Raw genomic sequence first — 13,284 nt, 5'->3', positions numbered from 1 at the left:
TATATTCAACGTATGGCATTCAGTATATGTTAGTGCAGCACTGTAAGTGTGACCTGTAAGTTGATGCAGTGTCTGTTGGTTTCAAATGTGCTATAAAGAAAGCACTATAATGCACTTTCAGCACATCTAGTTCTTGTTTGTAAAGCAAAAAGTGATGCATTTTCCTTTAGAAAGCTTCCATTATGATAAACTGCATGGACAGAGACTTTGTTCCACTGGCTCTTGAAACACCAGGGCAGGAATCCTGTAAATAAAGTCTCATTTTAAATTCTATTAATCTATTAATAGATGCAACTCACAGCCTTGTGTTCTTGCTGGAACCTCATTGCTTAATTTATGCACGTCCAGAGAAATCTCATTTGCATTCTATAGACATTCCATATTCTACTCGTGCGTCCAGAGAGATCATTTCAAAGGCAGATTCAGCTGCTGATGGAACGTATTCATTTGAGCTACAAAACAAGGAACACAATTCAGATTAGAATATGCATTATCACAGATTAGAGATGTCATTATTACTGGGTTTAGATTAAGATCTGCTTGTGGGGAGAAGATGTCAGTCGTGAAAATGTCTTAAAGAAAAAGAAGAGAACCAAAAACGAGTTCTGCATACATTTAATACAAGCATTTTATGCATATTTAATTCGAACACAACGGCTTCTAGAGTTATTTACAACTGATTTTATTTATATCCTCTCTTTTGGGGTTTATATGTCATGCAGACTTACATATCTCTATTGATATTGCTGCTTGTGAATCATGCATGACAGGTACTCAATAATAATGGGTGCGGATTACTTTTGACATCTGGCTGTTGGTGACGGCAGCTTTGTTCTATGGTCTGAGTTCACATGTACCACATCAAAGGCTGGCGTTTCTCTCTCTACGAACATGCTGAAGGATGATTTTACTGGCTTTTCCTTTACGATTGTCTATTAGAAGTGTCTATCACATGCTGAAAATATTACAAAAATTCCTTACAAAAATATAACCTGGTTTCCACCTAAATAGTTACTAGGTAATGTTAAAACTGTAAAATCATACTAAATAAGAACTGTAAATAATTTAATTATATAAACATTATTTTTTATATTAAATATTAAGACTGGTAAGAATTTTTGATGTTTTTAAAAGAAGTATCTTATGCTCACCAAGTCTGCATTGATTTGATAAAAATAATATTGTGAAATATTATTACAATTTAAAATAGCTGGTTTCTATTTTAATTTATTTTAAAATGTAATTTATTCCTTTGATGGCAAAGCTGAATTTTCAGCATCATTACTCCAGTTTGTTCACATGATCCTTCAGAAATCATTCTAATATGCTGATTTGCTGCTCAAGAAACATGTGATATATTGTTTTTCAGGATTCTTTGATGAATATAAACAGCATTTATTTGAAATTGAAACAATGTGAAACACTTTACTGTCACTTCTGATCAATTTCATTTTGTAAAAAAAAAAAAAAAAAAAAATCATACTGACCCCACACTTTTAATACATATTTTATTTATCAAATATTGGCTTTAATAACATTTTTGTACAGGTCCGATTTTGATAAAATTGTTTTAAAATGGTACACCTCGTTGTTTTACTGAACAATACAGTCGTTAAACATCTAATCACGTTTTTATTTTTCTAGTTTTAATATTTCCAGAATAAATATTACATCCAGAGATGAACGACAAACTTTGACCTAAAATAAAACAGATGGACAGGAGGTAGAAAACAACAGGAGAGGGCTGTAACTGAGGAAGTGAAGATTTAGTGAGGGAAGGCCACACTGAGGGGGATCGATACTCTGCTAATGCAACTCTCATTATTTCTCGGAATAAATTCTCCTGACTCGGGGACCGACACTAAAAGCACCTGGTGGTATTTCAGTGGCTCCGGGGGGCCCATGGGGTCCCAGGATGGCTGCATCAGACTCTGGCTGGCTACTAAAACTCCAGACAAGCTTTCGGGACCTTTAGCACCAAGCTCTAAGGGGACACATTAACAGAGAGTCTCACAATAGGCATTTTGATGTGTCTAACAAGAACACAATAAATTGTCTCTCATTACTCAGTAATTAACTCCACAGTCCCATCCCCCCCTGCACTGACACTTAAATCACCCTTTCCTTCCACAAACACCCCCTAACGCTCTCCTTCCCTCCGCCTGCTCTTTAATTTCCTCTTCTCCGTGGGGCGTAAAGGCAGAGAGGTTTCACACCGTACTCCATCATTCGCTGCCATATGTGCTCTCCCTCCCCAGCCCATCTTCAACCCCACCTTTTACCCCGTCCCATCCTCGGAGGCCTCTCATAGGGTAACACCTGGAAAAGGGCGTGGCCTTATGACTGGGGATGATGGGAGTGAACCTAGGAGAATCTGCTTTGCTTCAGCAAAACCTAAAACTGCTAATACCAATCCCTCAGGCCTTCACTTTCCACAGGGCTTTCCACAATCCTCCACTGTTAATTGTTAAAATGAGGTTATTAATTGGACGCAGAGGAAAATCACCTGTCATGTCAGATGGGGATCTCTTACTGATTGAAAGGTATCTCTGATATGAGCCCATGGGCTTGATGAGCCTGTGAAACGCACACTGGGATTGATCGTCTGCATAGCCCAAAGGCATATAACCCACCCTAGTTCATAAGAGGGGGAGATCACTTTTTGATTGTATATATGGCTGACATACATCCTCTCGGATGGCCCAGATTCAAAAGCCATGAGTTGTTTGATGGCCTATTGGGGACTATCCTGGGAAATAAGGGATAATGGACTTCACACATGCACAGTTCAGCATTCATAATTCAAGAACATTTCCACATCCTAAGACATCAATAACTGCATAAAATGTATTTACACAAGATTTATTTTTCTGAAACATACAGTAACATTGACAACAAACTAGATTTTTACATGAAAGTATAAATGGTGTTTGCTCATGCAGAACAGGGTATTGTGGATGGTTGTGTATAGGATGCTTTGGTGTCTGGAGTGGTTTTGGCAAGTTTCTATTTGGGTAACTCATTCAAGTGATTCCCAAGCCCACCCCCACACCCACCACCACCATCATATAATCCATTGTGAACTGTTCATTGCCCTGAACAGTAATAAAACCATAGAATAATCAGAAAGTCCTTATGAACAATGAAAAGACAGTCACAGATGCAAACATTTGTGAAGTTCTTTAAATAGATGGGAAGAACATATGCAGCACCATTAGCGAGGCCCAACAGCCCCTGTGGCTCCCATAGCTATCAGGTAATTTGACAAAGATCCAAAAGCTTAGACATGCAGATGTTTACCATTTAAGCAGGCATCTGTTTGCTCAGGCATTTTATGTCAGAGAAAATGTGACAGGCCCCCAAAGTCTTTTTAAGAGAGCAATTAAAGTGATTTTTTTATAAGTGTGGTGCATAAGACAGTGAAAGCCATCTGATTACAAATCAAGTAAACTGAAAATAAAGTGATATAGTCTTGAATATTCCATATATGTCATCATTCTCATTATTTTGTATTTTTAAAAATACAGAATAGGAATTTTACACCACTGTTAGAGAAATGATGTTTTGGGTGTTTGTACACACGTTTTCAGACAACGATGCCGGTTCACACGAATCCGCGAAAACGATTAAAAACGCTGTATTATGCATGCCAGGCCAGTAGTTGGCAATGTCACTTTGTAAAGAAACACTACGCACCAACAGACTGAACTCTTAATATGCATGAGAATGGCGGTATCGTATTCATAAATTTGCACTTTGCAACCGTTTTCAAAAAGTTGCGTTTCCAAAACGCCGTTGTTGTGTAAATGAACGGCCAAAATGCATAAAAAGTTTTAAGTTTTTAGTTGAAAAAGGTGTTGTGTAAACGCCCCCTAAATATTGTAGTATCAATAACTATAACATTAGCATTTTGGTGGAAACTTTAACTATGATAATAATTTTTGTACCAGTCTGAGTTCGAGGAAATTTGTTATAAAAAAACCATACAGTAACTCAGAAAACAAATCAGGATATACAGTTTTGCTTGTGGATATCAAGTTTACATGCTACAAGTCCCCTATGCATTTTTTTTCTAGGATGTGATGCTACTAATCTGGCAAACATTTTGGCAAATCCACTAAAAGCGCCTATTTGATTTGTTGGGAAACAGATAAAAAAGTATTACAATTGTTTGTGTAAATGTGTATCAAGTCAACCATTTAGGATTGTGGGAAAAAAGACAGCACTACTCACTTCTTGGCTAACTGCGCTGAGGTTTTCCTGCTGTTTGAACAACCATGTTACTCAGTGGGTATCTCTATCTGATAAGTGAAAATAAATGTTTAGCAAGCCAAGATAACACAATAACACTCCAGCCCACTGCCTGGCGTGATCGTTCTCTTACCTTGACCTCTCCCTGAAATAGATGCCTGAATTACATGCACACAAACACACGAACAAAAGTGTTGCTTTCCCCATTACGTGACGAGAGCCTGGCGCTGACAAAAACGATCTATTACACAGTCGCCGTGCACTCGAGAGAGCAGTCTTCCTGAACGAAGAACAAAGGTTGATGGGCCCTAGAAGGACAAGTGTCCTACAAAACATCGTCTCAAACTGGCTGTTTAACAACTGCACTCTAGTTTAAACAAGCCATCAACATGGGGAGACTCTGAAGGCCTTTTCTCTCCACTCTTCGTTGTGATAAAAATCAACATACGCTGGCACAAGGGCCTGTTATTGTGTAGAACTGTTTATCGAGTGAAGCTCATTGGATCATTTTATCAGCCTTCCGATACACAACCTGAAAGTGCTTAAGTTTGGTTAACTTTAGTGCTTCAATATTTGATCACTTCAATAATAATCGAACTGGGTCAAAACATGTTAAAGGGATAGTTTACCCAAAAATGAAAATTTTGTAATTAATTACTCACCATCACGCCGTTTCAAACCCTTAAGACTTTTGTTCATCTTTAGAACACAAATGAAGATCTTTTTGATGAAATCTGATTAACAGGGATTAACAGCTACGCAACTGACACTTTGACGCTTCAAAAAGTTCATAAAGAGATTGTAAAACTAATCCATATGAATCGAGAGGTTTGGTCCAAATTTTCTGAAGAGACTCGATCACTTTATATGATGAACAGATTGAATTTAGGCTTTTATTCACATATAAACATTGATCAGCGAACATAAACTGAAGCTCGACCGATCCTGCTTGACGTGCGAGAACAAAACTCTTGCGGAAGCTCAAACGTGCTGCGTAACACGAGAATGAACCTCATTGAGCATGAACAGCAAGTGAACATGCTTGAGCTTCCGTTTGCCACAACTGATGTGCGAGTTGATTTTTTTTTTTTGGGGGTGAACTATCCCTTTAGGGAGCCTTTTTAACAAGAGGTCTTGTGTTATTTAAGAGAAAGCCACTCACCTTAACCAATCCGAAAACTTGGGAGGCGCTTCTCTACCACTTCAACCAATGACGTGACTTTAGGGGTCGGACTATGGAAGATGGGAAATGTAGCAATTTCATGTGAAATCACTTATAGTAGCTTTAAATGTTTATATATTTTTGTATTTGATTATTCTAGCTCTAAATGGGCATCTATTAGCTTGCTTTGGCATAGACTGTAGTGCTCTTTGATACAAAATTTGCAAAGTGACACGAAATTGTAAAGTGTTCTTCCAACAAAGCAACTTTGACGTCTTCACTTTTGCAGGCACCTTAGTGATAGCAAACCTCCGAAATTTCCATCGCTAGCTCAAGGCATTCCCCTGTTTCATGGCAGATGTCCCTAAGTCCACAGTCAAAATCACAACCGCAGTTCCAGTTGGTGTGAGCAGGTTCCGCGGGTGGAGAGAAAAGCATGTAGGTAGGGCAGATGGACATAGCAGCTCGCTCGCATGTTTCAGGTAGCATGAGGAACATGTCGTAGAATCGGCAGAAGAGACAATTCAGTACAATCCCAGCACAGAGCTCTGAACAACAGAAATAAGAAATCATGACATTGTGGGCAGTTAACAGGGAGTGCTAAAGCATCTATACTTTATTCATGGTTGCATTTAAGAAGCAATAAAGAAGTGTGTAAAACCTCCCTAATGGAGAGTACACTTGCAGTTTATCTGTTTAGTTAGCAGAAACGTGAGGTATCTAAAATATGTACAGATGCTAGTTAGATATCATGAAATCGAAAGGCTATAATTGAACATTTTAAACAAGATACACCAACTGCTAACTATAAAAGTGCTCACTATGCTCTCAAACTACTAGCATATTTAGCAAAAAACCTAAAATGTTGTCAACATCTTTAATTCAATAGTTTTATATTTATCTGTCATTTTTAATTAGTCATTTGCAATGCTTCATGGTATTGTAGTTATTTCACACATTACAGCTGTTCAGTACACAGTCTTGTATCTTTGTTTTTTGTCCAGTTTTCAAATGCTGCCGTCATTTCCATCACTTCCATCAAACAAACTGCATAATCTGAGATGAGGTGGAAATGTCTAAAATATGACAAAAATTACAGAATTCTCCAGTGATGCATGTATATAAATGGTTGGACATTGTTAGTGGGGAAAAAAACTAGTGAGAGAAATCTGTTTTGTACAAAAGTATATTTTCTAAAACCCCACAGGGCCAAAGTGTCTATAGTTGAAGAAACACCCTTAAACAGCTGTAACGTACCAGTACGGAAAATTATGATATTGCTAATAAGTTAGTTAACAGACTTAGGCTCTATCACACTGTTTGCACATATTCAAAAATGTACTACAGTACATTACAATATGCATCCATTTAGAATTTAATTGAAATAATCACATCTGTCCAACACAGCATGCCGTTACCATCAAATAGTAAAAAAAAAAGTCAAAAAGCACAAAAATGATGTCAGAAATGCTGAAATGAAGCACTTCAATGAACGACACATGGCACGATCATGCCGAGAGCTTAGAAAGCCCACACAGTGTTTTGTATGTTATAGAACCTAAATGCCTCTTTGAAAACTCTCACCTTGGGAGTTCGGCTGATGGGGATAGACACTCAAAGGCCCTTATTGACCTGCAGTCTGTCTGCACCTCTTGTATACAACAGTTTAAAAGCCCACCAGCTCTCGCTGGGCACTTCTGTACACATGCATAATTTACTGAATCACCTTTTCCTTCCAAAGAGAGAAGGAATAGAGCTGTGTGGAGATGTAATCAATTATCATCTGTCTGTATAGGTGTTTTTCCCTTAAAAGATCATCTGTGCTCTGCTGGAGAGCGAAAGACTTCCAGGTGATTGAATAAATGGAAGAATGACACAGACTCAAAATAATTAGCAGGATTTTTGGAAAGCTGACTTAATGTGATGGTCTGTTTTTAAGAAATGTTTCCACACAGCCTAGGGTCTTATTTAAAAAAAAAAAAAAACAAGCTTCAAATGGGGCTTTCAAGACTTTAAGTAGATTTGAGCATAATGCAGGACAAAATACCCTTGCCTCTGAGCATAAGAGTTGGAATTAGATTAACCTCTGAATATTACACCAGGAAAGGCATTGTAACGCATGTGTAAAGCTCGACACTACGACATAATGACTGCAGCACCTTAACTCATCTGAACCTACTGGCTGAATGAAGGGAAATATATTGTTCTAATTAATTTCATATTGAAAAAACTGTTGAATTGTAATACTCATGCAAAAGAGTTCTCAGTGCATGATTTTAATAATTCATCTCTATATGTAAGTTTAATCAAATGTGCTGCTTAATTCAGTTATTCAACTGATGTAGACAGCTTTAAAATCACAAGCTTTTCCTTAGAATTCATTTTAAATTAAAGATACGTTTTAATAATTTACAATTTAAAAATGCATAATTATTTGCTTCTGGCAACATATAAATTCATAAAAAAATCAAAGGATTAAAAAAAAAACAAGACCATGTATAAAACCACTGCTCATTTGAGAGAAAATTAGGAGTTTTAATTTTAATACAAGACAATTCATGGTGGCAGCTGATGTTGTAATTATTATTCATTAGAGCACTTTAGGGCACTATGGGGGTCTGGGAAAGAGGAAGCTGGCCAATCCCCAAACCCAGGTGTGATGATGCGTGAATCACCTTCTCTCTCCTGGGAGTCAGACAGGGAGCTGCTGGAGGAGCCGGCCGTGCTGTACCTGTCCACTGAGCATAAGGAGTAAGTGAATTCTGTAGAGTCCATGTCTGCTTCTCTCTCCCAGGGATCCAGCTCAGGAATGGGTGAGAGCCTCCCAGTTGCTGTGCTGGACACCTCCGCTCCTGAAAAAAAGGTGTTTTTGAATAATCTGCATGCTTACAGTACATTTATATTGAGCAAGATATGGTTGATTATATTCACCTACACTCTCAGGTACAAAAACTGTTATTGGGGTTGTACCCTTTTAAAACATACTAATATGTACCTTTAAAGGGATAGTTCACCCAAAAATGAAAATTACCCCATGATTAACTCACCCTCAAGCCATCCTAGAGTAAGCATATATGACATTCTTCTTTCAGATGAATAGACTCAGAGTTATATTAAAAAATGTCCTGGCTCTTAGAAGCTTTATAATGGCAGTGAATGGCCGTTTATGTTTTGAAATCCATAAAAGTGCATCCATTCATGATAAAAGTGCTCCACGCGGCCCTGGGGGTTGATAAAGGCCTTCTGAAGCTAAGCAATGCGTTTATGTAAGAAAAATATCCATATTTAAAACTTTATCGACTAAAATAACTCATTTCTGGCAGACGTCCTACGCAAGTCGACTTACGCCAAAAGAGTATCACTTGACGATGTATGACGTAGAAGTAGCGTAAGCTCCGACGCCTCTCGCGGTTCAAACAAACTCAAGCTCCCCCGACATTTCTCTTTAAAAATTCTCGTTTTAGACTTGTGACTGGTGTTTTGTTTTGCTCTATCCTCTGTGCTTCCGCATTCGTCACTGCGTTATGCGTCATGTCAAAAGTTACTCTTTCGCCATAAATCGATGCCTACAGCCGTCTGCCGTAAGTTAGTTATTTTAGTCGATAAAAGTTTTAAATATGGATATTTTTCTTACACGAACGCATCGTTTCGCTTCAGAAGGCCTTTATTAACCCGCCACAGCCGCATGGAGCACTTTTATCATGAATGGGTGGACTTTGATGTACTTCAAAACATAAACGATCATTCACTGCCATTATAAAGCTCGAAAGAGCCAGGACATTTTTTAATATAACTCTGATTGTATTCGTCTGGAAGAAGAATGTCATATACACCTAGGATGGCTTGAGGGTGAGTAAATCATGGGGTAATTTTCATTTTTGGGTGAACTATCCATTTAAGGTACTAATATGCACCCTTTGGGTAAAATAAAGTGTAAAGGTGTACCTTTTGAAAGGGCACTGCCCAAGTGACAGCATTTCTACCTTTTTTTTTGTGACAGTGTAATAAGTGAGATTATACAAAAAAGTTATATTAATTTTGTTTACTGTCAATCTCTGAATGAAAATATTCTCTAAAGCATTAAAGGAACAGTTCATCCAAAAAAGGAAAATGTGTACGGCTTCCTATTGTGGATTTTCAGTAAATATAAATTCAGTCTTTTCCTCACAATGCTTTCATATGACTTCAGAAAAGTCTAAATATAGCACCAGAGATGTATGGGGAAATATTATGATGCTATTTGTGTCCATTTGGAGCTTCACTGCCCTGGTCCCCATTCACTTTCGTCGTAACTTCTGAGCCAGAAGTCGCTCATACAGTTTTTTGGAAAGCTTACTTATATCTGCACATTTATTTTTTGCAATGCTAAATCACTTAAATACTCTAAAGATCCCTGTCAGAAACAAATCCACCACTATATATACAAAATAATCAATGTTCTCTAATCCACCATGTCAGTTCCGGTTTCAAAAGTTCTTTCATCCTGAAGCAATGTTTTTCAAGGCTCGTCTAGAAAACATGTTGAGATGTGTTCCTATGCTCTCACTGGTTTCAAAGTGAGCCCAGAAATCATTCAATAATGAATCTGCCAGATCTGAATGCAAACTATTAATGAATCATTGCTTTGGCTGCACTACCTTGTTTATTTTTTCTTCCACCTATCCCAAATGAATTATTCAATGTGCTTTTCTCTCTTTTATTTAACATTTAATGTCTTATGATTAATTAACACGCGGGACATATTTTCCGTAGAGGAATCTGCATTGTTAGTCTAAAATAAAAAAGAGAAAGGAAAGACAAATGAAAATGGCTTTGGGCTGTATTGGCCTTTTTTATTCTCTCTCTCCTTCAGATTGAATAATTTAGAAAAGAGGATAAAGAATTGTTTCTCCAGAAAGTTCTGTAGTTTGTCTTCACTGTGTTCTCGTTTTGTGAAGTGAAAATGTTATGATATGACGGATGTGGAAGATTAATCTTTGTTTTATTACGGGAGAGCGCATGCTCTTTGACAAACACAGTCACAGGATTTAAATGGCAGATTCTCAGGTGTGCCATTATCAGCTGTTCACAATCACAGCACATCTGTCATGCATTACCATTTTATGCATGATATAATCTCTAATACAAGTGTTTATGATAAATAAATATGGAGATCTAAGGAGTCATAGACAGTGTGACAACTAACCCCGGTCTCAACTTATTTTAGTCTCTGAGTAAAATCCATTAAAAAAAATATACAATTTAAGGTTTTGGGGGATTTACTGGATGGGGAAAGGGATATTTATAGGGGAAAAGGGATAAAAACAGATCCATTATGACAGGGAACAGGATTCACCTTGCCTATTTCTAACTGCTGTGAAAGCTAATGCACTCATTCTTCAATCAATAACCATCACAAAATGAGTGAGAAAACATTGTTCTCATAACATACATAATACACCATACCAAAAATCGAACAGTGTTAGACTAATGTTTGAACATGTTACATTGCTTATTACTAACTTACCAGCTTTTACAAAAGACCTTCTCTCTTCAGTTTTGATCAAATCAAGCTCGATTTCAGAGTTTTGTCCAGCCATCTGTCTTACAGTGTGATTAAAATATCAAAGCAAATATCAAGTTAATAATGAACCGATTCATAAACCCCCCCCACAAAGACACTGCTAAAACTGTGTATGAAAACTTACCATTGATATAATCTTAGTGAAGACAATATAAATGCATCACATGAGAGCTCTAAGCATAATGCGCGACACGCCTTCAGCAACACAAAAATAATCGCATGCGCATTTAAGCAGTTAAAGCTACACACGTCTAGGTATTTCACTTAAATAGATAATAAGAAAGTTACTGAGATTTAAAATTACAGAAGTATACTGTCGTCAAAAGCAAAGGGTTTCGTTTCTCTCACACTCCCGCTAGTCGTCACTGCTGGTTTAAAGTGAGCATCAACTTTGATTGACATGTGTGACACACCCAACCCAAGTCCACCGATGACGTCGTGCTATGGTCGTGACGTGTTGCGTTTGACAACAAAAACTCAAGGTAACGACACGCTTTCTCACGTTTTTCATTCAATTATGATTAATGGGTTTGGTATAAAATGTCCAACTCTTTTGTCTTGCTAAAGAAAATGTAATAGCTATACTGCATATCTATGTTAAATACAATTAAGCAATATTTTCAGTTATTTTCAATAAGCTATTTTCAAGTTGTTGTTTTTTTAAATCTATTTAACAAAAGCTTGATTGGAAATTATGCACATTAAAAATAATTTGTTTGCAAGTGCTGTTTACCTTGATGCTAAAATGTTTACTGAATGCTTTTCAGTGAAATTATTCACTTGGTAAACGTGCAAAATTGTTTGTGGTGGAAATGACAACAATTGGACAGTTGAGAAAAAAAGGCAATTTTGAAACATCCTCATACATTTCACACAATACATATTGCAATATATATTAAATATTAGGCTTTTTTACTCGTTTAAATTGTCATAGTCTTTAAAATTTAGACATATTTGATTGATTTTCATTTTGAAAGTCTTAGTCTGGGATAAATTATATACAATCTATATGTACTAAACTGCATTGGAAAAATGAATAATCAAGGCATGATCGAATCTTTCCAAGACAGTTTTAATGTGAACTGGATATAAAAAAAAAAAAAAAAATTTTTTTTTAAGTGTTAATAAAAATCAACCCTTGGGACATAAAAGTGTCAGAAGTTGAAGAAACCCAATTATGAATGTACTTGCTACTTCCAGCATTATTCACACAGTTTCACAAGAATTTTTTTATTTTTATTTTTTTTATTCAGAGCCTTATGCTGTAGCCTGTAGCACTACTGCACTGAAGTTCAGTAGCTTTTTCTTTGCACACAAACATGTCTACACATACCCGTGTTCACACAAAACAATCTAGTTCAGCTTACAACACATGCTCCTCATATGAAAGCCAGTCAGCAGAGATAAACTGATAATGAGCTCTATTCAGATTTCTCAAGGTTTACAAGCCTGCCAATTTACTCTAACTAGCCTGCAGATTAGAGTTGCATTTTAAAGGATGCCCCGCTGTGTTTGCATATGTTTAGAGAACAAGGGGCCTGCTAATTGAAAAATTAAGATGTGGGTATGTTTGTGGGTTTGGACTAAGCCAGATGCCTTCTTCAACAGTTAGTGCTGGTTAAGTGTGAAGAATATTACAGGTTGGATACAACAGGCAGGATACAGATTAAGATGGTTATGTTAAGATCACTAGGATTCCATCATTACAATATGTTGCTTTGTGCCATAATGATTATAATGAAATGCCTGTTTGTTATGTAGCTGATCCCTCATCTAAAGTGGTAGACATGGGTTCAAAAATATAAGTAATTAGATAATTTGGGGCATCTGAAAATAGTCAGCCACTGGTAAAACATCAACTATAATACAATTAAATTGATTGAGAAAAAAAAAGTAAGATTACTCAGCTACTTTTGAAAAAAGGAAATCAAATATTTTGCTATCATAAAGGCGCAGTTTTAGTATCTACCAGCAGGAGCTAATTGTTGATGCTAACAAGACAATTCCTTACCCACCTAGGGAAAAAACACACATTAAAATAAATGAATCAAATGCTGTAGGTTCAGTACAATGCATGTTTCAATTCCAAATAAACATAATGCATAAAAAACTACATAACATCACTTTGAAGGATTGCAGTCTTAATCTTAATCTTAATTTAAGATTTGATACCAAACTTTGCAAGATTTTAAAGCTATATATCATCCAAGGCCAACATGCAATTATATGCAGTTTTAATCAGTTTTGTTTGCATATTTTTACAGTACAAGAGGTCTGCTAATTGAACATAAAATAAGAATGCTTGACT

At 36.7% G+C, this 13,284-nt stretch overlaps 1 protein-coding gene across 1 annotated transcript; it reads right to left on the bottom strand.

Moving 5' to 3' along the window:
* Window positions 1-5,342: 5,342 nt before the first annotated feature.
* Window positions 5,343-11,373, bottom strand: mdfic2 (MyoD family inhibitor domain containing 2). Its single transcript, XM_084129902.1, has 4 exons — window positions 11,101-11,373; window positions 10,920-10,996; window positions 8,089-8,265; window positions 5,343-5,961 (listed from the first exon to the last, which is right to left on the bottom strand). The coding sequence occupies exons 2-4, from the start codon at window positions 10,990-10,992 to the stop codon at window positions 5,708-5,710; spliced, it is 504 nt and encodes a 167-aa protein (XP_083986028.1). The 5' UTR covers window positions 10,993-10,996; window positions 11,101-11,373; the 3' UTR covers window positions 5,343-5,707.
* Between the last annotated feature and the right edge of the window lie 1,911 nt (window positions 11,374-13,284).

This window comes from Abramis brama (assembly GCF_963993115.1).
Source record: "Abramis brama genome assembly, chromosome: 11".
In the NCBI taxonomy this organism is placed as follows: Eukaryota; Metazoa; Chordata; class Actinopteri; order Cypriniformes; family Leuciscidae; genus Abramis; species Abramis brama.
This window is presented reverse-complemented; position numbering and strand designations above follow the sequence as displayed.